The 26,820-nt window shown below is 52.8% G+C and overlaps 1 protein-coding gene across 1 annotated transcript; it reads left to right on the forward strand.

Annotated features, from left to right (window-relative positions):
- Kcp (kielin cysteine rich BMP regulator) lies at window positions 1-25,679 on the forward strand. The gene is made up of 38 exons (XM_027391362.2): window positions 1-73; window positions 2,153-2,319; window positions 3,398-3,587; window positions 3,677-3,753; window positions 5,953-6,049; window positions 6,163-6,245; window positions 6,444-6,537; window positions 7,526-7,614; window positions 9,727-9,820; window positions 9,956-10,035; window positions 10,108-10,201; window positions 10,456-10,541; window positions 10,610-10,691; window positions 10,906-11,058; window positions 11,138-11,244; window positions 11,320-11,413; window positions 11,993-12,166; window positions 12,250-12,332; window positions 12,429-12,522; window positions 12,593-12,781; window positions 13,006-13,176; window positions 14,925-15,101; window positions 15,780-15,865; window positions 16,074-16,164; window positions 16,292-16,374; window positions 16,466-16,559; window positions 17,639-17,812; window positions 18,052-18,134; window positions 18,853-18,973; window positions 20,437-20,516; window positions 20,701-20,800; window positions 21,886-22,028; window positions 22,271-22,443; window positions 22,526-22,637; window positions 22,725-22,826; window positions 23,701-23,865; window positions 24,777-25,083; window positions 25,255-25,679. Exons 1-38 carry the CDS (start codon window positions 1-3, stop codon window positions 25,524-25,526), a joined length of 4,734 nt encoding a protein of 1,577 aa, XP_027247163.1. The 3' UTR covers window positions 25,527-25,679.
- The last annotated feature ends 1,141 nt before the right edge of the window (window positions 25,680-26,820 follow it).

The raw sequence follows: 26,820 nt of genomic DNA on the forward strand, positions 1-26,820 counted from the left end.
ATGGCGGGGGCCCGGGCGGCGCTGCTCCTGCCTCTGCTCCTGCAGCTCGGGAGCCTGGCGCTGGCCGCGCGCGGTGAGTCGAGGTGTCCAGGGTGTGCCCCCACTTCTGTCTCAACCCAGCAGACCGTCGGACAGGGCCAGACCACTTCTCCAGCCCCTCCTGGGCTGCTTGTCCCCGGCCAGCCTGGGTGCTCTCTCTCTCTCCGTGCTCCCCGTCGGTGGGCGAGCCGGGGGAGGTGGGGGGCGGTTCGAGAGGGGTTCCTGGTCTGGGCCAGGTCCTCCCGCCGTCCCTGCCAAGGAGTTCTTAGCAGCAGTGAAGCAGAGGCTGTCCTGGTATCTGGGTGTCTGAAGTTAATTATTTGTATTGAGAAGGGGAGGGGGAGGGGAGAATGCTCTCTGTGGGATCTGACTTTGTCCTGTCAGGCTGTAGCCTTTGGGGTTTGCACGAAAGGATGGTCTCTGCAGGGACAGGGTAGGAGGAGACTGGGGGGAAGAGCTCGAATTCAGTTTCTGGGGAGCGTCCAGGCTTGTGCTACTTCCAGGAGGACTTTATGCAGATCTTCCGCTGGGGATTCCAGAGGACACCCTCCCTCCCCTCCTCCCTCCACTGCTTCCTTGACCCCCTCTGTTGTGCCTGCTTAAGCAGAACTGGAGGAGCCGGCTGGAGTGCTGGGGCTATGGGGTAGTATAGCAGAGGAGGTCATGCTTGGGTGGAGGGTTACAGAAACTGAGATTTCTATCCGTGAGCACCCTCCGTGTGGACAGAAGCTGGGCGCAGAGACCATGTTAAGACAGTGCCAATTTCCGGGGACAGGATCCCCTGCACAAGGCAGGAGATGAGAACAGGCTGGGAGGGCTGTTTGTGGTGTAAGGGTAGGAGGGTTAGGACCTCTGGTGGGGAGAGGCACAGGGCAGGATGGAAAGGGTGACAAGTGACATCTTAGCTTGCTCCAGGAGCCTTGTGCTGTGTGAGAGAGAAGGGGGCAAACTGAATTCGGGAGCTTTCTCTTCAGCCTCAATGAAGACTGGGGAAAGGGGAGGATGGACGGTGTGGGTTGTGGGACAACTGAGGGAAACCGGAAGCTGGAAACTGGTAGCGACTAAGAGGGGGACAGAAGAGTAGCCGAGCCCCAGATCTCTACCTTAGGTAACTGAGTGAGTTGGACTCGAATGCCCCCCTCTGCCCCCAAGGCCTAGTGTCCCTGGGAGGAAGACCCTGGGTTATTCCAGCTAGTCCTGATTGAGTTGCCCCTGTGGGAAAGAAAGGCCAGCCACCTCCTTTGTCACCTCCTCTGGGAAGCCTCCCCTGCCCTCCTACTCCCTGGATGTCTGTGGGAAGGAAGCAGCTTTTGCCTCTACCCTCCTGACTTAGTGGGCACGAAGTGAGGGGAAAGCCACTGTGCCCTGCTCCTGGCCTAAACTCTGAGGCACAGTTCTCTTTCCTGGACATGCTACCTAGAACCAGGGACAGGCTGTGGCCGCTGCCTGAGTGTTGGTCTGCTGGAGGCCTTACCAGCTCAGCACAGCTAGGTTCACTTTCCAGAGCCCACCTCATCCAACATGGGGGCCCCATGCTTCTGCCATGCGCCTATACACAGTGGGGTGGGCAGCACCTAAGCAAGCCCAAAGCAGTTCCTTTCCTGACGGGGTTAGATGGGTGGGACATGCGAGCACACACACATAAACACACACCAGATTTCCAGCTACTTATAGAGCCCTCCTTGCATAATCCAGCCCCTCCCCCCAACTCTCTTGCATTTCAGCCTGTGCTGGTCTCTTGTCGAACATAACATGTCAGATCACCATGCTATCTCTGGCCCACAGTGGATGGATGGTCCTGACACCCCAGCTCCATGCCTAAGGATCCCCGTATAGTTAGAGCAGGCTGCAGGGAGGCCTTGGTCTGGGTGCTGCTCTGTGTTCCTTCAGGAAACTACAGTGCTCTCAAGGCTTCTGCCTCCTCTCATTTGTGTTGTTGTATTCTTCCCCACCTACCTGCTTCAACCCCAGCACCTTCACACACCACATCTCTTCACCTGAATGGTGGGGTAGGTGTGATGCTCAGGGTGATTCTTTCCCCTGTGTGGTTTAGACGACGGAACCCAGGAGACCTCACCAACCCTTGCCTAAGTTGGCTTCTTGTGCCCTTTAGGTGGAGAGGTCTCCAGAAAGCGCCCTAGGCTTGCTGACATTCTTGACTATCAGCAGCAGGCACCCTCCCACTCCTTGCTTCCTGCTGAGGGTCCCCAACAGCAATGGTGCCCCCTGAAGGAGAGGCTGGAAAGGCTGGAAGCCGAGGTGACTGACCTCAGAAAGCAGGTACTGTGGAGGCAGACTGGCAGGGATTGGGTAGGATGGACTTTGCATATTGGGAGAAAGAGGGGCTTGGGTTTGGAGGTCCCAAGAACAGTAAAATAGAGGGTTTTGTTTGAGACAGGGTCTCTCTACATAGTCCTCGATGTCCTGGAACTCATTCTGTAGACCAGGCTAACCTTGAACTCACAGAGATCTACCTCCCCCTGGCTCCTGAGTGGTGCATTACCATGGCCTTTGTTGTTATTTATTTATTTTTTTTTAAGATTTATTTTTATTTTGCATGTGTGGGTGTTTGTATACCTGTTTATATGTACAGCATATGTGTGTCCCCTGCTTGTCAAGGCCAGAAGAAGGCATTGAGTCTCTTGGAATTGGAGTTCTGGATCACCATGTGGGTGCTGGGGACCAAACCCAGGTCCTCTGCATGAGCAGCCAGTTTTGTAACCACTGAGCCATTCCCTGCCCTTATTTTATCTGTTTATTGTTTTGACAGTGCTTGAGACTGAACCTGGGTGCTCACACAGGCTAGGCAAGGGCTGTACCACTAAGGTGTATATCCCCAGCCCTTAGGACTCTGTTGTAAATGCACATAGAGAGGTTCTTATCTGACTGGTCCTGATACCTCCTCCTTTCGGAATGTGGAGCCTCCAGGGTGTGTGGTTTTGAGCCAGGCTTATATAGTCTTTCACACACTTGGCAAAGAGAATGGGATACTGCCTACACATAACACACCACTCTGGAAGGTTGTGAATGGGTGATGTTTTTAAAAACCAGGCAAAGCGACGCATGCCTGTAGTCCCAGCACCTGAGAGACTGAGGCCGACTAGACTTCATAACAAGTAACCACCAGCTAGGGTTTTATCCCCCACTCCAAGTTACTCTTAATTATTAGGGAGGGGAAGGGGTCCTAAGTTTCTCTGTTCAAGCAATAGTTTTACATTCCTTGAAACATGCTGATGGAAAGGCACCCACCTCTGCTTAGGAATCCTCGTCCTGCCTCAGTTTCTCTGTCTCACAACCCTTGAGGAATTATCCATGAAGGAAGCTGCGCCAAGCTTGTCCCCCCACTCTGTTTCCTCAGAACAGGGACCTGCAAGCCAGGGTGACACGACTGGAGTCTTGTGACTGCTGTTCAGCTTCCCCCCAGTGCCGGGGACTGGGTCACACCTGTCCTGAAGGGGCTCGCTGGGAGCCTGATGCCTGCACAGCCTGTGTGTGCCGTGATGGGACCGCACACTGTGGCCCCCAGCCCAATCTGCCCCACTGCCCCGGTCAGTGTCACCCTGTCCACCTGCTGCGGCTACTTGTGGGTCTAGAGAAAGCACTAGGGCCCCAAATGACATTACTGTCTCCACCTCAGGCTGCAGCCACAATGGCCAGTCTTATGGTCATGAGGAGACCTTCTCTCCAGATGCCTGCACCACCTGCCGCTGTCTGGTGAGTGCTTGAGGCCCACCTGGAAACCCCAGACCTGTCACTCCTTCCTGTCTGCCTCTCTAGCTGCCTGTCACTGACATGCTGTGCCGGTTGTGTTGTGGAGTCTACCTGCCCAGACTTTCATCCATGACCTTGGGATTCCAACTGACTCTACTTTCTGGAGCTCAGTATGCACATACTTATTGGGCCCCCAAAGCTTCTTGGTGAAATTGCACTAGAAAGAGGAATGTATTCAGGTACAGAGGTAGAGAGACATAGGGCAGTGGTCAATCTAGGAAGGCCAGAAGAGCCAGGACAATGTCAGTTGTGCAGTTTGGATTTCCTTCTGTGGCTCTGGGATACCACTGAAGTCCACAGAGCCAAGAAGAGGGTTCGGAATATTCCCTCCCCCCCATATGGGATGGATGCAAAGACCAGCTGGGAGGCTGCTACAGCTAATGTCTAGGCACAGGGCCAGAGAGGGCAGTGGGCTGCAGACAGGGGCTGTTTCTACAGCAACTGGAAGACAGCCGGGAGGGAGGAAGGCAGTGGCTGTGTAGGAGCTTTTGTTGTTTTGAGACAGAGTCTCACTATGTAGCCCTGGCTGGCCTGGAACTCACTGTGCAGAGCAGGCTGACTTCAAAGTCACAGGGATCCTCCTGCCTCTGCCTTCCAAGTCCATTGTTTCTTCTTTAGTTAGTCTCTGCAAAATCTGAATTTCAAGTAACACATGAGTGTGTGTGTGTGTGTGTGTGTGTGTGTGTGTGTGTGTGTGTGTGTGTGTGTGTATCTCCCATACAATATATATTTGGGACATTCTGTTTGTTTTTGTTTTTTGTTTGTTGGTTTTTGTTTTTTAGACTGTTTCATGTTGCTGAGGCTGGCCTTGAAGTCCTGATCCTCCTGATTCCACCTCCCAAGTGCTGGGATTCTAAGTGTGCACCATCACGTTTGGTTTTTTATTTCTTGAGATAGGCTCACACACTGTACTGAAACTTACTGGGTAGCCCAAGCGGGACTCATCTCATAGCAGTCTTTCTATCTGGGCCTACTGAGTGCAGGGATTACAAGTGTGTGTGTGTGTGTGTGTGTGTGTGTGTGTGTGTGTGTGTGTGAGAGAGAGAGAGAGAGAGAGAGAGAGAGAGAGAGAGAGAGATTTGCAATTAAACCAAGAGCATTCCACCACTAATCCATATTTACAGACCTCTGCTTTCATCGTCTTTGCTCACTTGCTTGCTTCTTTTGAGTCATAGTCTTGCTGAGTTGCTCAGGTTGGCCTTGGGCTTATTCTATAACCCAAGTGAGTCTTGAACTTTTGATCCTCCTGCCTCAGCCTCCAAAGTACCTGGAATGAGAGACCTGTGTCACTGGGCCAGGTTGGGACATACTAAAAAGGGTATCGTGTTACTTATCTGGAATTCCATTGTAACTGAGTGCCCTGTACATTGTCTGGTATCCTACCAGGAGAGGCAAACCAGTTGGTGGTCAGTTAGGAGGGACAAGGACTCCAGCCAGCCCTTGGATAGAGACCAAGACTGAAGTCCTAGGAGTTGATGGATTTGAAAAGGACTCTGGGGCTAGCAATGTAGCTCAGTGGCAGAGTACATGATGAACACACAGAGGTACTGGTTTAGAGCCCCAGAATTCTTCTTCTCTTGCCCCAAACTGTATAATTCAAAGACATGAACACACAGAGAGAACTTTCAGGTATATGGTGCCTCAGGACCAATGCTGCTCTATATGACAAGAGCCTTTGATGATTGTGTTGCATGAGGCGTGGTGGTGGAGGGGTGGGGTGGGCTCACCATTCTAGACACTTTCCTCCCTCCTGTTATAAACAAAGTCAGCACACTGTGTCAGAGTCAGACCCCTGACTGCCACTTGCTGGAAAGATGAAGGAAATATAAAAATAGGCCGTCCAGCTGTTTGATGTAGTCCCAGGCATCTGGGTCTCTTACTTGGGGATCCAGGCCTGGTTTTGAAGGCTGCTCTGGGGGCCACAGGACTGTTGAAAGGTGGCAACCAGAGAGCTATGTCAGGTAAGAGAATTAGGGTGTAGATCCCATCTCTGTTCAAGTCCCACTGCTCTGAATTAACCAAGGCTTGGCCATGCCTCTGGGCATTCTGGTCTTAAGCCTGGTAGGCCTTTGAGGCCCTGCAGAGTACCCCAGCATGGACAGTGGAGAGAGCTCAAGGGAGGACTTGGTGTCTGCCCCGCAGGCAGGAACTGTGCAGTGCCAAGGGCCCTCGTGCTCCAAGCTCAACTGCCTGGAGACCCTCACCCCACCTGGGGAATGCTGCCCCGTCTGCCGTCCAGGTGACATCCTATTCTCACCCTCAGCCCCTCAGCCTCAGTGGGCCCACACCTACTTGGGGCCCTTGGGTATTGTCCACCTACCCTGCTCTCTGGTGACCCTGACAACCTTCCAGGATGTGAGTACGAAGGGCAGCTTCATGAGGAAGGGGCCAGCTTCTTGTCCAGTTCCAATCCGTGCCTCCAGTGCTCTTGCCTGGTGAGTCACTGAAGCTTCAACCCATCTCTGTCTTCAAACCATCTCTGTCTCACCCCGCAATGTCCATCACTGTTAACCCTGTCCCTGCCTTCTGAGCCTGGTACCACTGAGAGTCTCCCTCCATCCCTGCTGGACACCTGCCCGTGTTGAACCTGCTGGAAGTCACACCCGGAGTGTTATAGACATTGTCCATTGTAGGGGAGCCTGGTTCAATGTGTACCTGTGAAGTGCCTGCCAAGCCCCTGCCCGGAGCCAGTCCTGAGGCCTGGACACTGCTGCCCAGCCTGCCAAAGTGAGAGCCCATGACCCTTTCATTTATTCACATATACATTTAATGTAAATGAGTGTTTTGCCTGCATGTATATCTGTGCACCATGTGTATTCAATGCCTGGGGGGGTGAGAGGGGGGAATCGAACTCAGGTCCTCTGAAAGAGCAGTCAGTGCTCTCAAACACTGAGCCATCTTTCGGGTCCCTGTAGCTCTTTCTCTGTAGAGTCCCCAGCAGGCTGTAGCACTGTTTCTTAACTCCAGAGTCCTCCCTTCTAGACTTATGCTTGATTAGCAGCATGCCAGGCCAATTACATTCTGGAGCTACAGTACCCGAGTTCAAAGTTTTCCATTGTTTCTTAGTGGTTGCATGATTCTAAGTCATTGTTTCTCCATTTGTTTTTCATTTGTAAGGTGCACGTGATGTACCTTCTAGGATTGTATAATAAATGGCCATTGTCTGCTTTGGGCACCCAGACACAGAATCCTCCCTAGAGGCCACTAGAGAGTGACCCTGAGTCACACCAACCCTATAAACTAGTGTTACAGAGACAGAGCCGAAGCAGGGACCAGGTCCTGCTGAACTTAAAAAGGAGAGCAAGTCCATCTGGGCACGGCAGGGAAAGCCTTCCAGGGGATCCTCTTTGGAGGGGGGGGGTGCTGTGCTGTCTAGGAAAGGCAGGCAAGAGCATGCTGAGGAGCAGCGAGGACCTCACCTGGCCTGGGGGCACTGGGCGTCTCTGAGAATCTAGACCATGTGGGTCTCGACCCTATTGGCAAACCTCTATCTCCAAAAATATTTACATTATGATTTACAACAGTAGCAAAATTATAGTTATTAAGTAGAAATGAAAATAAATTTGTGGTTGGGGGTCACCACAGCACGAGGACTATATTAAAGGATCGAAGCATTAAGAAGGTCGAGACAGAGGTAAGAGCATGAGAGGAGGGTAGAGCGTATGGCGAGATGGGGTCCAGGAAGATGCCCATTAGGCCTGTTCTCTGTCCTCAGCCCCAGGCTGCACAGAAGGTAACTCTCACAGGGAGCACGGCCAAGAGTGGACCACTCCTGGAGACCCCTGCCGCATCTGCCAGTGCCTGGTGAGTCCTGGGGCTGCCCTTGGACTGTCCCTCACCCTGCCCTGCCATCGGACCTGCTAGATTCTTGATTCGTTCCATGGGCCACGTCTGTGGGCACTGAAAAGAGACAGTGATGGAAATGATTGTATTGTGGGCCCTGTGAGCATGTGACCTGGTGGGCTTGTCTGTTCGCCTGGTCTGTTCAACAGGCTGGTAATTTTGGCTCAAGAAGTTCATGGGTGGGTAGAGGGCCAATATGGCGGGGCACACTGGGTGATGAGAGCTCCAAAGAGAGAGGAATACACTTGTACTTGTAATATCTAATCCTGTGACATCAGAGCCCTTAAGATGTGGCTGGCCAGAACTGCTATAGGCAAGATGTGGTGGCAGATGCCTTTAATCTCAGCTCTGAGGAGGCAGAGACAGGAAATTCGTGAGTTTGAGGCTAGCCTGCACTACATAGTAAGACCATGTCTGGAAGTAGTTATGCCTGCCTGTGATCTCAATTCTTCGGAGGCTGAAGCAGGGAGACCCTGAATACGTGGACAGCATAGGTTACATAGTGAGACCTTGTCACAGCTATCATCCCTCAAAACCAACCAACCAACCAAGCATAAAACAAACAAAAATCCATGAAAAAATGAAGAGAGGGACAGCAGAATAAAAAGGAATGCAAAATGTCTCATTAATATTCTGTTGATTACATGTTGAAGTAATATTTTGCATCTGATAGGTAAATAGATTCCAATATAAATTTTAATTTTCTCTGTTTCCTTTGACGTTTCAAAAGTTGGCCTTGGAAAAAAAGATTTACATGGCTTATGCGGCTTGTGTTAACCTTGTTCTTCAGCAAGATGGAGCTAAAACTTCATGTGTGGGGTGCTGTTCACGTAGGCCTTGAAGAGTGAGTGAGGAGGGGGAGTAGAGAAGGATGCCCTGGGAATAGGCAAAGGACAAAGGTGGAACAAGTTGGAAGTGCCAGCGTCATGAATTGGGTATTCACCTACACTTCACTTCAGCCCACAGCCTATGAGCATTGGACTACAATTACCCGCTTTTTCTTCAGATAGGTAGACAGAGTCACATACTGCTAGGTAGCCTGCTAGTCTGCGTGTTTGTACTAGCTTCCTAAGCCTTCTGTAACTGAGAACTACACACTGAGTGACGTAAAACAACACAGATATACTCCATGGTTCTGGAGGCCAGAGGCCCAAGACCAAGGTGTGGCAGGTTTGGTTTGCTTGGATGACTGTGAAAGGGAATTTTTTTGTGCCTTTCCTGGCTTCTCATCATTGTTGCTGTTCTTTGGCTTCTAGAGCATCCAAATATTTTTTAAGATTTTATTTTTCATTTATTTAAAAAAATTTGAGACAATCTCAGTATATAGACCAGACTGGTCTTGAACTCACAGAGATCTGCCTGCCTCTGCCTCTCAAGTGCAGAGATTAAAGGTTTGCTCCACTACAGCTGGCCTGGTTTTTTTTTTTTTTTGGTTTTGTTTTGTTGTTGTTGTTGTTGTTTAGATTATTTATTGTGTATACAGTGTTTTGCCTGCATATATGCCTGCAGGCCAGAAGAGGGCACCGGATTTCATTACAGATGTCTGTGAGCCACTATGTAGTTGCTGGGAATTGAACTCAGGACCTCTCAGAGAGGTTAACCACTCTCAGAGTTCTTAACCACTGAGCCATCTCTCCAGCCCCTTTGTTTTGTTTTGAACTTTGTGAGTATACTTGTGTCTGAGTGTGGGTTTGTGAGTGAGTGCAGTCCCCAGGAAGACCATCCACCAACAGATCCTTTGGAGCAGCAGTCCCAGGTGGCAGGGGCTGCCTGTTTCCTCTACAGTATCTAAGTGAGCACCCTTAAGTGATGAGCCAGCTCTCAGCCTCTAAATCTGGTTTCATCTTCATACTGTGGCATTCTCCCTATGTGTGAGTCTGAGTTCCCTTTATATAGGCATGCTAAGTCATAGTGGATTGGGGTACAACCTACTCTGCTTCAGCATATGAATGTGGGGGGGGGGAGTGCATTTCATCCTGTAGGCACATGCAGAGAGCTGATGACTGGGATTCTGATGCCATTTCTGTCTCTTGCCTGAACCTTGGGGGTCTCTCCTTTGCCTTCCCTTGCCAGGAGGGCCACATCCAGTGCCGCCAGAAGGAGTGTGCCAGCCTGTGTCCATACCCTGCCAGGCCCCTTCCGGGCACCTGCTGCCCCGTGTGTGATGGTGAGTTGGGAGTGGAGCAGAGACCCCAGAGAGGCCAGAAGTGCTGATGGCTGGCCCAGCATGAGTTATCTAGGATGGGCTGGACTGGGGCGGTGAGTTTTCCCCAAAGAGCATCTGAGCTCAGTTTCCCGACAGGCTGTTTCCTAAATGGGCGGGAGCACAGCAGTGGGGAGCCTGTGGGCTCCCAGGACCCCTGTTCCAGCTGCCGCTGTACCGTGAGTATGGCTGCCTGGTAGGGAGGGCCTGGCTTCAGGGTCTGTTCCCTGCTGACTGGGCCCTGTTGGCAGAATGGGAGTGTCCAGTGTGAGCCTCTGCCCTGCCCACCTGCACCCTGCAGATACCCAGGCAGGATTCGTGGGCAGTGCTGCCCTGTCTGTGATGGTGAGTGGGGGCAGGCACCGACCTGGACAGGCTCTGGATGATGGTGAGCTTTGCTTTCCTTGCACCTATGCTCCAACCCCATAGCCGAATCCACACCCGTCTCTGGTGTATATAGCGAGATGTAGGAGGTGGGGCCTCCTAGAGGACATGCCTAAGTCGTCTTCCTCAAGATGGGGATAATATGCCTTGAGGTGGCATGACACTTCCTGCTCGGCCACTAGTCCTGTCCCCCAGACCCTTGTCCTCCTGTGCAGGCTGTCAATACCAGGGACATGAATATCAGAGCCAGGAGACCTTCACCCTCCAAGAGAACGGCCGCTGCCTTCGGTGCTCCTGCCAGGTGAGTGGGCCTACCTTCCGCCCAGTTATGTCACTCCTCAAAGACCTCTCACTTGGCCCTCTTCCTAGGCTGGTGAAGTATCCTGTGAAGAACAGGGCTGCCCAGTCGCCCCCTGTACACGGTCTGCCTCTGGCCCCCAGCTCTGCTCAGGTGTGTGTGTGTGTACACGCGGGGAGCATCTGCCAAGGGCACTACATGGGGTGGGGTTCAGGGGAGAGCTGTACCCCGATAAGGAGGGTCTACTAAGCATCTCAGAGTTTGTTCAGAGGCTGTGGTGGGGGTGCAAACCAGGGCCCCCATGGGCTGGGAAGGACAAGGATGAAGATATTTAGGTTGCCATGGTGACAGACCCCCCTTGCTGTAGCCTGTGTGCTCAATGGTGAGGAGTTTGCAGAGGGCATCCAGTGGGAGCCAGATGGGCAGCCTTGTACCACCTGTTCCTGCCAAGATGGAATGCCTGTGTGCAGGGCTGTACTCTGCTCCCCAGTGCTCTGCCAACACCCTACCCAGCCACCTGGTGAGTGCCCCCCCACCCCAGATCTCATCTTTCTTCTCTGGCTCTGACCAGCCCACCCTGACCAGCCTGCCCCACACAGGTGCCTGTTGCCCCAGCTGTGAGAGCTGCGCTTACCGTGGCCTAGTATACAATAATGGGCAAAACTTCACAGATGTGGACAACCCTTGTCAGATCTGCCACTGTGAGGTACATTCCTGGGCTTAAAGCTGCCCTGCAGAGCCCCTCCTGGACCCTCCCCCACTGTCCCTTCCCTGCTCCCAGGATGGGACTGTGAGGTGCTCATCAGTCAACTGTCCTGCCACAACCTGTACCAAGCCCCAGAGTGGACCAGGCCAGTGCTGCCCCAAGTGCCCAGGTATGTGTTTACTGTGTCTCATTGGCCTGGGGGCCCAGACTCTGTTGCCACACAGCCAGGTGGGATCAACAGATATCTCCCAAAGCAATGGCTCTCAGAACTGTTTTGGGCCTTACACAACTAAGAACTCCATGGAACTCACCAGGGCATGGGTGGGAGAAAAATAAAGACTCGTTATCCTTTTGTGTTACCAGAACACTTTCTCTGTGACCCTGCATTTCCTCCCAGACATACTCACCATGCACCCGAGTAACACAGGCTCCTGCAACGTGGGTGTGTGGGGCATGGATATGTGACCTAGGCACACGCTTGTGTAAGATGTTCTCAGTGCCTTCAGAGACACACATCCATCTCCATCTCTAAGTAAAGGGACTCCAACTTTTCACATCAGTGCACGAGAGAGATACATTGCTACCCACAGCCCCCTTCCTCCTCTTCCTGATTGGAGATGGCCTCAAAACAGGCTCTTCCCAGTTATTCTGGTGGCTCTGGGTTCTGGGAGCATTGGAGAGGCTGCAGGTGGCACCCAGCACTGTCAGCCTCTGCTGGAAGGAACGCCTGTCCACTGTCTGCTGCCAGACTGCATCTTGGAGACACAGGTGTTTGTGGATGGAGAGCGTTTCCCTCACCCTAGAGACCCCTGCCAGGAGTGCCATTGTCAGGAAGGCCAAGCTCACTGCCAGCCTCGTGCCTGCCCCAGCGCCCCCTGTGGTCACCCTCTGCCCAGCACCTGCTGCAGGACAGACTGCAAAGGTGAAGTGGCCGGGCCGGGCTGAGGCGCACTTGGTATGGAGAACTCCCCTGGGGACAGCGACCCATAGCTGCCGCCGTTTTAGGCTGTGCCTTTGGCGGGAAAGAGTACCCCAACGGAGCGGACTTCCCTCACCCCACAGACCCGTGCCGCTTGTGCCGCTGTCTGGTGAGTGTGTGACCCGGAGGAGAGGCGAGGTGCGTAAAGGGTGGGGACCAATTCTGCACTAACCCGGCTGGACTCCATCTGTCTGTCCGTCCTCAGGGCGGCAACGCACAGTGCCTGGCGCGTCGCTGCCCGCCGCTGTCCTGTCCCGAGCCGGTTCTGCCTCCGGGAGAGTGCTGCCCGCAGTGCCCGGGTAGGCTCCACTGCTGCCCGCCCCTCCCCGCGGCTCCTCTGCCCTCGTGCGTGACGCACTCTCTCTGCAGATGCCCCCGCTGGCTGCCCACAGTCAGGGGATGCGGTCCCCGCCCGCCACCAGGAGCACTTTTTCCCACCGGGAGATCCCTGCAGCCGCTGCCTCTGTCTGGATGGCTCGGTGTCCTGTCGGCGTCTGCCCTGCCCGCCCGCGCCCTGCGCGCACCCGCGCCGGGGCCCCTGCTGCCCCTCCTGCGATGGTACCTCCTCTACGGCCCCTCTCTAGATCCAGGTGGCAACCCCACCCCGCTTTGCCATCCGCTACCCCTCTCCCAGCCTTGATGCCCCTGCTCCTCTCTTGCGCCTTCCCAGGGGTCCGCCTTCCTCAGACGGTCACTCCTACCTGGGGACTTTACCAACAGGGTCCAATAGCAGGGTCTGGCCACCGGCCACAACGGTTCCCAGTCCCTGCCCTTCCCTCTAGGCTGCCTGTATCAGGGGAAGGAGTTTGCCAGTGGGCAGCGCTTCCCGTCTCCCAGCATCGCGTGCCACGTATGCCTCTGCTGGGAGGGCAGCGTCAACTGCGAGCCCAAGGCTTGTGCCCCGGCACAATGTCCCTTCCCCGCCAGGGAAGACTGCTGCCCTACCTGTGACAGTGAGTTGGGGATTAGGGAAAAGCAGGGCACACACTGCGCGGGAGTGGGGGGTGTTAGGAGGGGTTAGGAGCCGGGCTGATGAGAGAGCTGAGCTAGCTTCCTCTTCACTGCCCCAAATAGTGGAACAATCTTTTTTTTAATGTAAGAGAAAGGGGGCAGTGGTGGTGCATGCCTTTAGTTCCAGGCCCCCACCCCACCCCCAGGAGGCAGAGGTGGATCTCTGAGTTCGAGGCCAGCCTGGTCTACATAGAGACTGCTAGGATAGCCTGAGCTACACAGAGAAACCTTATCTTGAAAAACAACAAGCAACCACAAAGTCCCCCTGCGTTTTCTCCTGTCCTTGAAACAACTCAGGAGTGTGAACTTGGGCAAATTACCAAATCCCATTGGGCCTGTAAAAAGAAAAACATTATTCCCTCCTAGTCACTCTTGTATTATCTTAGCAATCCTCATTTTTTGAGACAGGGTCTTGGTAGCCCATGTTGGCCTCTAATTTGCTATGTAGCTGAGGATGACCTTTGCTCTCTTCTCCTTCCTCCATCTCGCAAATGCTGGGATTACAGGCTCTAATCAGCAAGCCCAATTTATTTTAGCATCTTCTACAAAATGTAATTTTATTTATTTAGTGCATTTCTTCAAATGAACATACTAGTTCAATTTATGTCGAGGGAGGTCCAAGGACAACAAACTGTCAGGAATCAGTTCTCTTTCCACCAGTTCCCAGGGACTGACCTCAAATTATCAGGCATGATGGCAAGAGCCTTTACCCACTGAGCCGTCTCACCAACACCCTACATGCGTTATGTGAAAAAAAAATTAGGAGATTAAAATAAATACAATTAAAATATAATACTGTGAAATTCTGCCTGGGTGTGGTGTCCCATGCCTGTAATCCTAGGACTGAGGTGGTCTAGACAGCAAGATCGGAGTTCAAGGCTTACCTCATCAATATGAGATCCTGTTTAAAAAAAAATCTATACATACATACATACATACATACATACATATGTTAAATACATGTGTGTGTGCATTAAATTCTAAGCTTTTAACTTTGTGTGTATGAATCTATATGTATGGCTGTGTAAAAGTCCCGTCACTATCACACTCAGCCTTCTTTATTTAAGACAAGGTCTGTTTATTTTGTGTGTATGAGTGTTTTGCCTACATGTATGCCTGTGTACCATGTGTGTGTTTAATGGCCTCAGAAGTCAGAAGAGGGCATCCCATGCCCTGGAGCTGGAGTTACATAGGCCACTATATGGGTTCTGGGAATTGAACCCCGGTCCCCTGTAAGAGCAACAAGTGCTCTTAACTGCTGAGCCACTCCCCCTTTTTAAGGGATACAAGCAGAATGTGGAGTGCCCAGTAGACTGTCCCCTCCTTAATCAACCTGGGTTTGACAGAGTATTGGAAAGTGGCTACCTTTACCCGGCACCATTGCATCCCTGTCTGTAATCTGGGAGACCTGGTGCCCACTGAGCATCTAACCCTATGGCAGAGCCTTGTGTGTTTTTCATATAGATGGGCACTAGGATTTCTTGCAGGGTGTAGGAGAGAAAGCCTGCCCTTTGGTCAGTCCAAACCCTACCCCATGGAGGCTCCTTTATTAGAGCCTGGACCCAGCCCCACCTTCAAGACCCCCAGGTGCTAGGTTTTTGAGCCTTTGGCCTCCTGCCAGGTCAAGCTCAGGGGATGACTGCTTTCCTCTCCCTTTTCTGTCTTCTTCTTCCACTCCCCTCTCTGATAGGCTGTGAGTACCTGGGAGTATCCTACCTGAGCAGCCAGGAGTTCCCAGATCCCAGGGAACCCTGCAGCCTGTGCACTTGCCTTGGAGGCTTTGTGACTTGCACCCGCCAGCCCTGTGAGCCTCCAGCCTGCAGCCACCCACTCATCATCTCTGGGCACTGCTGTCCAACCTGCCAGGGTAGGAGCCACCCACCTCATCCCCTTACTCCTGCTGGTACTCCCTGGGGCCAGGCACCCGTGGGCAGGAGGTTTGTCTACAGCTGAACCCCCTGAGATAGACACACAGAGATTCTCTTACCTCCAGAATTCTCATATGCATGATCTGCCCTCTTCTCTGTCCCCATTGTCACCTTGCCAATTGGTCCTTTGTGTTCTAAGTTTTTGTAGTCTTAAATTGTCTTGCTGCCTTCTTAAAATGTCACCCTGTTGAAAAAGTGTCCAGTGGTTCCCATTGCCTCAGTCACTAACCAGGATGGACAGCTTTTCCAGCCCACCTCCTCTGACCCAGCCCACCTGGTCTACATATCCAGCCTGCCCAAGCCACCCTGTCCTCTCCTGTGCAGGCAGGACATTCTCCTCGGTCTTTCTTCTCCATGTCACATCCACTGTCTCCCAGCCTCTTCGTGCATGCAAGCCTCTGCAAAGTCCTGTAGCCCCAGTGATACCTACCTTCTCACCCTTCCCTGCCCTGGCCCTCTCTTCCTTATTATCTCTAGTGAAGCTCTGTGTGTGTGTGTGTGTGTGTGTGTGTGTGTGTGTGTGTGTGTGTGTGTGTGCGCGCGTTCGTGTGTTCATGCATGTGACGGGGAGGGCTCTGTTGACAGTGGCCCGCCTGTTGCATTCCCCACTCTGCCAGGATGCCTGTACCATGGAATCACTGCTGCCCTCGGAGAGACCCTTCCAGATCCTCTTGACCCCGCCTGCTCCCTATGCACCTGCCAGGTGAGGTGAATCTTCTCATCCCTTATGCTTCTCTCCGGCCTGGAAGGAGTTGTCTGCTTGTAACATCTGATGAGACAAGGGTGGAGTCAGGTCTCTCTGGCCAGGGAAGAGAGTCTTGGGCTTGATAAGATCAATAATCCAAGCTGGTGGTGCAGCCTGATTGGAAGGGAACTTGGAGTCCAAGTAACAGTGTGATCTCTACTCCCAGGAAGGTTCTATGCGCTGTCAGAAGAAACCATGTCCTCCGGCTCTCTGCTCACACCCCGCTCCAGGCCCCTGCTTCTGCCCTGTTTGTCGCAGTGAGCATAGTTTGCCACTACATTTCTGTGTGCCTGGCACCTGTACCCTCCTCCTCTCCTCTCCTTCTGTCAGGTCTGAGGTAGGGCAGCACAAACCCCCTCCCCACAGAAAGTGTGTTTCCCATAGGCTGCCTCTCTCATGGTCAGGAGCACCAAGATGGGGAGGAGTTTGAGGGACCGGAGGGCAGCTGTGAGCGCTGCCACTGTTGGGTAGGTAGAAGCAAGGCTGAGCAAGGGCGGCCCATGCTTCTGGGTCCATGCCTCCATGGCACGCCCCTGACCCTGCATCTCCTGCTTGCAGGCTGGCCGGGTCAGCTGTATGAGAGTTCAGTGTGCTCCCCTGCCCTGCTTGCTTCAGGTCACAGAGCCAGGGAGCTGTTGTCCTCGATGCACAGGTATACCCAGTCTTATATCCATACCCCTGACCCTATGACCTTCCCTTTACCCCCCACCCCACCCCTACCCCAAGCCTCAGTTCTTGGCTGTCCCGTTATCCCACGTTCACCCTTTCCTCTCCCAGATCAACACACACTTAGCGGGCCAGCTAGTTCCTCCCAATGGTGTCTCTCTCCTTATTCAGAAGTAATATAATCATGATTAACAATGTTTATTAGAACTGTATATACAGTGTACCAAACTCTCTCTCTCTCTGTCCCCCCTGTCTCTGTCTCTATCTCTGTCTCTCTTTCTCTCTCACACACACACAAACCCTCATTTTAAGAGCATAACTATCTTATCTAGATATGGCGTCCTCGCTCCCATTTTTATTACCTTTATTCAGTTATTTTGGCTGGGGAGCCCATCAAAGCCTACATGTGGAGATCAGATGATAACTTATGGGAGTCCTTTTTCTCCCTTTTCCGCGTGGGTCCCAGGAACCCAACTCAGGTTGTCCAGCTTGGTGGCAAGTGCATTTCCTGGCTAAGCCATCTCCCTGGTCTCCTGCCTCCTGTTTTTTAAGGATGAGAAAAGGAGACCTAATTTTCCTGGCCACTCATCTTGAAGGTGTCAAGGTCGATATGTTCATTCTGGCCTCTGGCCCCAGAATCTCAGCCTTTCTCAGCCAGTCTGCTGCCTCTCATACTACCTTTCATAGTTAACCCAGAACTGCTTTACCTTGTGAACAAGACAGGATAGATATAATCCCAACTGGGGACAGGAGGAGACAGGCTCGGAGAGATGCCTGGGGCACATGGGTAGCAATAGGGTAATTCATTCCATGTGCATCTATTACATGCCTGCTGTATACCAGTGCTGCTTCATGGGCTTCCATCCATAGCCCCTGCTGCTTGCAACTTGATCAAACAAGCAAATGGCTCCCCACACCTCCACAGACATGAGTTCTGCCCTGGCCATACCCATGCCACACCCCTATGCTGGTGCCCCGTGTCTTGCTGACCACAGGTGGGACTGGGGGGGGTGCGGATGTCCAGATCTTGGACTCAAGGCTTATATCTGCCTGCCTGGGACACAGGCTGCCTCGCTCACGGAGAGGAGCACCCTGAAGGTAGCATCTGGGTGCCTGCCAACAGTCCCTGCTCTACCTGCATGTGCCACAAGGGCACCATCACCTGCGCGCAGGTCCAGTGTGTCAGCGCCTGCCGCCAGCCCCAGCAGGAGCCCAGTGCCTGCTGTCCTCCATGTTCTGGTACTTGGAAACTGAAGTGGGAGGGAGCCCTGGGTAGGGGGTGAGCACCTCCCCGCTGGGCTGGGTGGCAGGGGTGGGTGTGAGGGGGCTCCAGGAGACAGGAGAAGGAGCCTTCCTTCTTGTGCAGTCCCCAGTCCCAGGGAGGGGGACAGGAGCTGGAGGGTGGAGGCGCCCTCCACCTGGCATTGCTGCCAGCCTGAAGCTTCCCCCACCTGGCTTCGTTCTTGTCTCACCTCAAGGCTGTGAGCATGAGGGCCGGAAGTATGAGCCTGGGGAGAGCTTCCAGCCTGGGGCAGACCCCTGTGAAGTGTGCACCTGTGAGGTAGGAGAGAGCAGGGCTTGGGACTGGCCACTTCATGGAGCAGGACCATGGGGATCAGACAGAGTTTGTCTCTTGGGTCCAGGACCCAGGCTGAGCTTGGTCAGTGGAACCTGGTCTGGATTTGGACAGAACACAAGGTCCGAATGGGGAGGCTGTCGATGAACCCCCTGGCTGGCCTTTGGGGTGGTGGTGTTCAGGAGTAGTGAGTAGCCCACGTGGAAAGTGTTTACATTCCGTTTTCAAAGTACCAGTGAGGGCTGGGCATGTAGTTCAGTTGGTGCTTGCCTGGGTTCCGTCCTAAGTACCACACAAACAGGGTATGATGACATGTGTCTATAATCCTAGCACTGGGGAGGTAGCAGCAGGAGGGCCAGAAGGCAAAGCCAGTGTTGGCTATATATCAAGTCTGAGGCCAACCTGGACGACATGAGACCCTATCATCAAAAACAAAAGTGATGCTGAATGGTTTTTGGCCTAGAAACAGGCCAGGGCAGGGGGGGCGGGTGGTATGAAGAGTGCCAAAGGGTTAAAGGTCACATGATGGTTCAAGCCCCAGTAAATTGAAAAAAGAAGGGGTATCATCTCTGGATTAAGAGCTAAGTGACATGCTCACATTACCTGCAGACAAGGGTGCAGCAGACAGGGGGATCCTGGCACCCAGGAGCAGCTCAGCTTCCATGGCCTTGGACTCATCTCTGCTCACTCATTCTTGTTGTAGCTGCAACCCGAGAAGCCTCCCAGCCTTCACTGTCGCCGGCGGCAGTGCCCCATTCTGGTGGGCTGCCCACCAAGCCAGCTTCTACCCCCTGGGCCCCAGCGCTGCTGCCCCACCTGTGCCCGTGAGTCCTAGGATACGGGGTAGATAAACTAGGAGGGCAAGACTGCACCTCTAGAGAAATGCTAGAAGAGCCATCTAGCTCTCCTCCCTCACCTCAGCCATCTGCTGACTCACGTGTACTGTTTTGGAAGCTCTTGCCTAAGTAGATGAAGCCTGTTCCACTCCTAAGTGAGCTGCCACGGGAAACAGTCAGGGACTGATGGCCTCTGCTGCCAAATGTCGTTTGTGGGACATCCTGCCCAGCAGGTGGCACTGCAGGCTAGCAGTTGTCTGGCATAGGGCGTTGAATGGCTCAGCAGCAGAGCTAGGGAGAGCCATTCTGTTTCTTTTTTCCAAATAAGAGTTTATAAAGATATGTGGGAGCATGGAGAGTCATCTTCTCCTTATAAATGTTGAAAAACGGCACAGTTGTTTCTTAGATTTGAGACTTGGCATTTACTCAGCCATCCCATCTTTGTTGTGGAAGCCAGGTGCCCAGCATGGTAGACATGATGGTTCAGCTTTGCTCTACAAGCTCACATCTTCCTACACACAGACAGGATTCTCCAGGGGGGATTGCCTGCCCCTCTGCCCTTTTCAAGTTCTTATTGTAAAGGCATACAACTCTTTGGTAACATACAGTTTACCATCTTCGCTGTATTTAAGTTACAGCTCGGAGGTATTCAGTGCTTTCATAATGTGAAACCATCACAGTCAGAACAATATATTCTTTTTTTGTGGGGGAGGCGTTTGAGACAGAGTTTCTCTGTGGCTTTGGAGGCTGCCCTGGAACTAGCTCTTGTAGACCAGGATGGTCTTGAGCTCACAGAGATCCACCTGCCTCTGCCTCTCGAGTGCTGGGACTAAAGGCGTCTGCCACCACCGCCCGGCAGAACAATACATTCTGATAGTACTTGCAAGGGCTGAGAAGAAGACTACGTTATTGGGAAGCTAATGCAAACCACACACTACTTGGTGCTTCTGATAAACTGCATCTCATTTGATTTTCACAGTGACCCAGTCAGGTGAAGCGGTATTGTTCCTTTTTCAAACATGTAAAAAGTGAGAAGTAAATTCATTTGTCTATCAAGTGGTCCATCTGCCTCCCCTTTGGCAAGATTAGATTAAGGGAAGTAACAAGAAGAATAGTCCAGGCCACCTGACCGTGATTCATGCTTGGTAGTGACCCCAGGCTGAGGAAGCCATGCTATGCTGGTTTCCAGCCCCATCCCTCCTAGTAGCAAAATTCGCCCAAGGGGCTAAAGATGCTTGCCTCAGCAGCACATATACTAAAATTGGGTTGGGGAAGGACAAACACCATTGCTGTGAGGATTATCATGGCCCCTGTTACAAGGATGAAACACAAATTCATGAATAATTCCACAAAGCACAGGAGATCCAAACTTTTCCTTGTGCGGGTAGAGCTGGGACGGCAGTTCCTGTCCTCTGACCCCTTCACCCCACACTGGGCTCTTGCCTTCACAGAGGCATTGAGTAACTGCACAGAGGACCTACTGGGGACTGAGCTGATGCCACCAGACCCCTGCTACGCCTGCCAGTGTCAGGTGAGTCCTGCTCAGAGCCCCCTTGCCCTGCTCTGAGCTGCGGCTCGCCTCTTCTCCAAGCTACCCCAGCTCTTGCTCCCTCTGACATTTGCCCATTTGTACGAACACCCTACTCCCGACTCTGCCCCCACAACTCCATGACGTCTGCTGTTTTCTCCATGTCATGTTTACATGACCACAATAGGATCTGACATGGCTCTGTACTCATCGGGCCTGTCCTGAGCTCAGCTGTCCCCTGTGGGAGCGCCACACACCCACTGGCAGCTGCTGCCCCATGTGTAAGGGTAAGTGGCCAGACTTGGTTTCCCCATCAGAGACCTGGGGCTAGAGAGGAGGAAAGGATGGCATTTGTGGATGCCTTGAGGTCTGCAGGCAGGCAGAATGCAGCTCCCACTCTTTTGTAGAAATGGAGGAGCTATCCACTGGGATGCAGGGGAGACCCATGAGGCAGAAGAAATAGGGAATGAGGCCTGTGTTCTCAAGCCTGAAGTTTTTTTTAGGGGTCCTGTGAACCCCAAGCCCACATAGGCATTGCACTTTGCAGTTGAGGGTTAGCTCAGTAGAAGGTTCCAGGGACTGATAGTTTGGGTCTCCAGGACTCCATAACCAGCCAGCCTGAGTGCAAGGCCCACCAGACTTACCAAGGAAATCACGTCGCTGAGGGAGCTTGTAAAATGAGACAGTGAGTTCTGAGAAGTGGGAGTGCTGATGGAAGGACATCCATTTCTCCTCCTTAGACTGAGTGGTAGGGGTCTCTGCAGGAGCCTGCTGAAGGGACAGTTGGCAGGACCCTGCAACACTTTCATTACCTGCACCTGTCATGTAACCTGGGGACAAGCGCTGTGTGAAGGGAGGAGGGGCCAACATCCCACCCGCAAATATGGGCCCTGTGAGTGGCAGCTGCATTGTTCTGGGTGACGAGTTGAGGCTTTGGGCTTCATTCCCACCTGCACTATTGGGGACAGATAGAAGGGACAGGTGGTAGAGGCATTGCCTAAGGCCCTACTCAGAAGGCCCACGGAAATTGCAGACTTGGTTCCTGCAGGGAATCCCTAAACAATAGTATCTGCCTTTAGCGGGGCCATTTGGAGTGTCACCTCAAGGAGTGCCAAGAGCTCTGCTGTTCTGATGGCTGGCTGGCGGTGCCTAAAGTTGGCACCTTCTGTGAGCAATGCCAAGCTGAGGGCTGTGATGATGGAGGAAGGGTGACGCGGGTGATCCCTTCCATCTGCCCCACAAGAACTCACACACCTACTAGGCTCCTGGGAGAGCCTCCACCTCTCAGTCTAAGAAGGAGAAACGGTGTCTTTCCATCAGCATTGATGTGTTTGAGTAGGGCACTGACCCTCTCTGTCTCACTTCCCCTCAGCCCCTACTCAGTCGTGCATGCATCGGGGCCGCCAGGTAGCCTCTGGGGAACACTGGACTGTAGACGCCTGCACCAGCTGCTTCTGTGTGGCTGGCATTGTGCGCTGCCAGAGCCAGCGATGCAGTAAGCTCGCGTGTGGCCAGGTGAGTGCTTTGGTCCAAGGTTGTAGGAGCGGGGTGCAAAAGGGGCATTATTGCTACGCCAGAGCCATGAGAGGGGGCTTGGGCTTCTACTGCCATTCACGAGCTGCTAGTGGAGCCAAGGATGGTGCTGTTCTGGGAGTGAACACAAGAGGGCGTCCTAACCCGCTCTCAGTAAACCTGGGTTCAAGGGGTCAGAGAGATGGGCGGATGCTGTGACTGACCGTGTTTGGGTCTGAGGCCAGGATGAGGCTCCTGCCCTGAGTCCCGGCAGCTGCTGCCCCCGCTGTTTGCCCCGACCGGCTTCCTGCATGGCCTTCGGAGACCCCCATTACCGCACGTTCGATGGCCGCCTGCTGCACTTCCAGGGCAGCTGCAGTTACGTGCTGGCCAAGGACTGCCACAGTGACGACTTCAGGTGCGCACCCTTCTCCCTTCTCCCCGAGAGACCTAGATCTGGCGCTTCTGACCTCTGGCACCCGGGCCCTTCCTCCCCATAGTGTGCACGTGACTAATGATGACCGGGGCCGGAGGGGTGTGGCCTGGACCCAAGAGGTAGCGGTGCTGTTGGGAACCGTGGCTGTGAGGCTGCTGCAGGGCAGGACAGTCATGGTGAGCCAAGGACTCAGGGTAGGTCAGTCCTGCACACATCACCTGTCCGGTCCAACACGGCCCCTCCCTTCTGCCTCCCCTTTCCAGGTGGACCAGCACACAGTGACCTTGCCTTTCCTTCGGGAGGGCCTGCTGTTTGTTGAGCTTCGTGGTCGCACTGTGATCCTGCATGCCCAGCCTGGGCTTCAGGTGTGGCCAGAGGACAAAGCTGGGTGGGTCTGGGAGCCCATGCTTCCTTAACTACAAAGACAGGTGCCTGCTCCTGCCTGGTGGAAGGAGGGGGCCGAAGTGAGAGCGTGTCACCACAGCCTCAAAAAGCTGTCTTGAGTCTGTTTTCAACCTTGCCTCAGCCATCCATATGCTGAGACTCTGGGCCAATATCAGCCTTCTCTGGACCTCAGTTTGTCTGTAAAGTGGGGAGTTGGTAGGAATAAGGAGGCTGTCAAGTAAAGAGTTCTAGTGGTCTCTGGGGGTTCTCCCAACTCTCATGTGGAAAGGTGGCTTTTTCTCTTGATTCCAGCCAGAGTCATAACTTACAAACCCATGCTTGTGTGCACTTCATCCAGACTCTAATTGTGTTGTATTATCTTTAAGGTCGAAAGATAGTGATTCTCAGGAAGTGGGTTTTGTACCACCAGAAACCAAGTTGAAATATACCCAGGAGTAGTGGGCAGCTCCCCCTGCCAAAAGTGTTTGTCCAGGCTGCATAACAATGTATACAGGCGGGGCTGGAGAGATGGCTCAGGGGTTAAGAGCACTGGCTGTTCTTCCAGAGGACCTGAGTTCAACTCCCAGCAACCACATGGTGGGTCAAAACCATCTGTAGTGAGATCTGGCTCCCACTTCTGGCCTACAGGCATACATGCAGGCAGAATACTGTAAATAAATAAGTGAATCTTAAAAAACAAACAAACAAACAAAAAAACCCAATGTATACAGGCTAGGGAAGTGCCCCTTCCATGTGCACCTGTCCACCCCGCAGCACAGGGACTGGCATTTTAGCAGATGAGCTCCGTGGGGTCTTTCTCCTTCCCCTTCCCTAGCCCCAGGCCTCTCTACACAGGTGCTGTGGGATGGGCAGTCCCAGGTGGAGGTGAGAGTTCCCAGCTCCTACAGGGGCCAGACGTGTGGTCTCTGTGGGAACTTCAATGGCTTTGCCCAGGATGATCTGCGGGGTCCCGATGGGAGGTTCCTGCCCACAGAGGCTGCATTTGGGAACAGCTGGAAGGTGAGCCGCCTGGGAGCAAGAAACTGGGGCAGGCTGGAGGAGCTGGGCATGGCCCCTGCTGTGAAAAGGGACCCAAGATAGATTTGGGGGTTTTCATGGAAGTTGGAGACTTAACAGCAGAGGTAGGCGGGCCTATTAGAAGGCTTATTACCTGAATCCCTAAAGCCCACTCTGTCACTCACTGGCTGTGTGACTTTGAACAAATCATTTACCTACTCGAAGAAGAAGAAGAAGAAGAAGAGGAGGAGGAGGAGGAGGAGGAGGAGGAGGAGGAGGAAGAAAGAGAGAGAGAGAGAGAGAGAGAGAGAGAGAGAGAGAAAGAAAGAAAGAAAAGACAGTGCTTTTTCTTTGCTGCTTTGTTTGTTGTTATTTTTGTTTTTGATTCGGGGTCTTGCTAGATAGCCCATACTGGGCTCCAACCTGTGACCATCGTATCACAGCTTCCATTGTACCAGATGGGCCAGGCACTTTGGCTTCTTTCTGTTTTGTTTTGAAAAAAAAAACTCATGTAACCCAGACTGTCCTTGAATTCCATGTCGCCTTGAACTGCTAACCCTCCAGTCTCTGTCTCCTAAGTGCCGACATTACAGGCGTGCACCACCATCCCAGCTTTTTTGTGAGGTGTAGAGTATCAAAATAAGGCTTTGTGCTCGCTAGACAAGCACTCTTCCAACCGTGCTCCATCCCTAGCCCAGCATTTGCTGTTCTTAAAGCAATAGCTTTGGTCTCCTCTATTCTCACTAATCCCCTTCCTCTTCCCAGCTAGCCCTCACTTCTTCTTTCTTGTCTTTTTATTTCTTTTTCTCTGATCCAGTGAGTTCCATTTAAGGTTATGGGTAAGAACTGGTTTATAGGAGCAGGGAGATTTTGCCAGTGATGTTTTTCATCTTTTGGTCGCTCTCTCCATGTAGGTCCCTGAGGAGCTGGGTCCTAGCCAGCCTTGTTCTGCAGGCAGAGAAGTGGACCCATGCCGGGCAGCAGGCTACCGTGCCAGGCGTGAGGCCAATGCCCGGTGTGGGCTCCTGAAGACCTCGACATTCAGTCACTGCCATGCTGTGGTGCCACCAGAGCCCTTCTTTGCTGCCTGTGTATATGACCTGTGTGCTTGTGGGCCAGGCTCCTCAGCTGACACTTGTCTCTGTGATGTCCTGGAAGCCTACGCTAGCCATTGTCGCCAGGCTGGGGTGACTCCTGTCTGGAGGGGCCCTACACTCTGTGGTAAGGGGGTGATGGTAGTTTGTGTTGGATGAGGGCACAGTACAGAAAGGAGGACTAGCCCGATAGACTCTAGTCTGGGCAGGGAGGGCACAGGGAGATCTGTAAAGTATGGCATAACGACTAAAGAGATGCTGGGGACCTCTGTGACATGGCTTGCCTCTCTGCCTGCAGTGGTGGGCTGCCCCATGGACCGTGGCTTTGTGTTTGATGAGTGTGGACCGCCTTGTCCCCGTACCTGTTTCAACCAGCACATACCCCTGGGGGAGCTGGCAGCCCACTGTGTGAGGCCCTGTGTTCCAGGCTGCCAATGTCCTGCAGGCCTGGTGGAGCATGAAGGCCACTGCATCTCACCTGAGGCCTGCCCACCAGTCCTGCTTACTGGTGACAATCCTAGTCAGGAGCAGCCCCTGGTTCCACCCGGAGTTAAGAATGCCCTCAGCTAGGACTTCTCTGGCCAGAAGTCACCCCTTGGTGGGCAGTGACCTCCTGGCCACAGCTGTAAGGACAGTACCCTGCTGAGGCAATGGGATCCTGGGCCTATCCTCCACACATCCATAGTGCCAAAACACAAGAATAAACTCTACCCTTGCCCATGACTTCCTTGTGTGTGTATTTCTTCATGGCGCTCATTTCTGGACTGCTTGAAACGTGGGGTCCAGTGGTCAGAGTCATCCTTATGCCTATATCCCTGGGCTGCCCCAACCAGCCATTTCCCGGTGCTGTCTGGGAAACTTAGAAACAGAAAGGATGACCCAAGTGCCTTGGTCCCTGCCTTGTGTGTGTGGTAGGCATGACTGTTAAGCTTTTTTTGTTTGTTTGTTTGTTTTTGTTTTTGTTTTTCAAGACAGGATCTCTGTGTAACCCTGGCTGTCCTGGAACTCACTCTGTAGACCAGGCTAGCCTCAAACTCAAAGAGATTTTCCTCAGCCTCCCGAGTGCTGAGATTAAAGACATGTGCCACCACTGACTGACTTATATGAGACCCTCTGTGGATCCATGTGGGACTTTGCCAAACCATGACTAGCCTTCATGTTTCTTTCTCCTGGGTTTGGTGGTACTGGATGCTTCTTCTTGGTCACACTCAGAACTAGTGACACAAGACTCCATATCCAGGGAGAGAGACAATAGAAGCTTCATATACATTCATGCATATACATGAGAACCCTTAGAAATACGTCATGTGTTTGTGCAGCTGTGTGTATTCCAAGCCACAGCATCAGGTGGACATGGAGACAGGAAAAGCAGCTTGCCAAGACGCCATTGTGGGGAGGGAACATGGGTTTTGAAATAGAAATAGTCCAGAATTTGAGTTCTCTTTGCTATGACTTTAAGAGTTTCAGGAATCTTGGTTTCCTAATTGATCAGGGGACTCTATTGTCACTAATGGCTCCAATATTCTAACGGCTGAATGCCCCAGGAGAGGATACAGCCAAGTCCTTAATTATTTACTTAGGTAACAGAGTATTGAGTTGAATGAAGCCCACCTACCCACCCTTCCAGCTCAGCCTTTTGAATAGAGAGAGGCCATTTTTCACTTGGGGCCAGAGAGAAAAGTCTATACCACTGTCTCCTACAGGGATGGCAAAGCTGCAAGCAAATCATGCTGCTCAGGACAACTCAGGTTGCCAAGATCCAGGCTGCCTTGGTCCACTTTCCATTACTACAATGAAATGCCCAAAGCATTTAATTTGTAAATGAAAAGGCTTGTTTTGGCTCACAGTTCTGGAGGCTCCCATC

The sequence above is a fragment of the Cricetulus griseus genome, assembly GCF_003668045.3.
Source record: "Cricetulus griseus strain 17A/GY chromosome 1 unlocalized genomic scaffold, alternate assembly CriGri-PICRH-1.0 chr1_0, whole genome shotgun sequence".
Classification (NCBI taxonomy): domain Eukaryota; kingdom Metazoa; phylum Chordata; class Mammalia; order Rodentia; family Cricetidae; genus Cricetulus; species Cricetulus griseus.

Coding starts and splice junctions, on each gene's coding strand:
- Kcp (XM_027391362.2), top strand. CDS start 1: ATGGCGGGGGCCCGGGCGGCGCTGCTCCTGCCTCTGCTCCTGCAGCTC. Junction 3,754..5,952: donor GCACCACCTGCCGCTGTCTG/GTGAGTGCTTGA, acceptor TCTGCCCCGCAG/GCAGGAACTGTGCAGTGCCA. Junction 22,827..23,700: donor ATGCCCAGCCTGGGCTTCAG/GTGTGGCCAGAG, acceptor CTCTCTACACAG/GTGCTGTGGGATGGGCAGTC.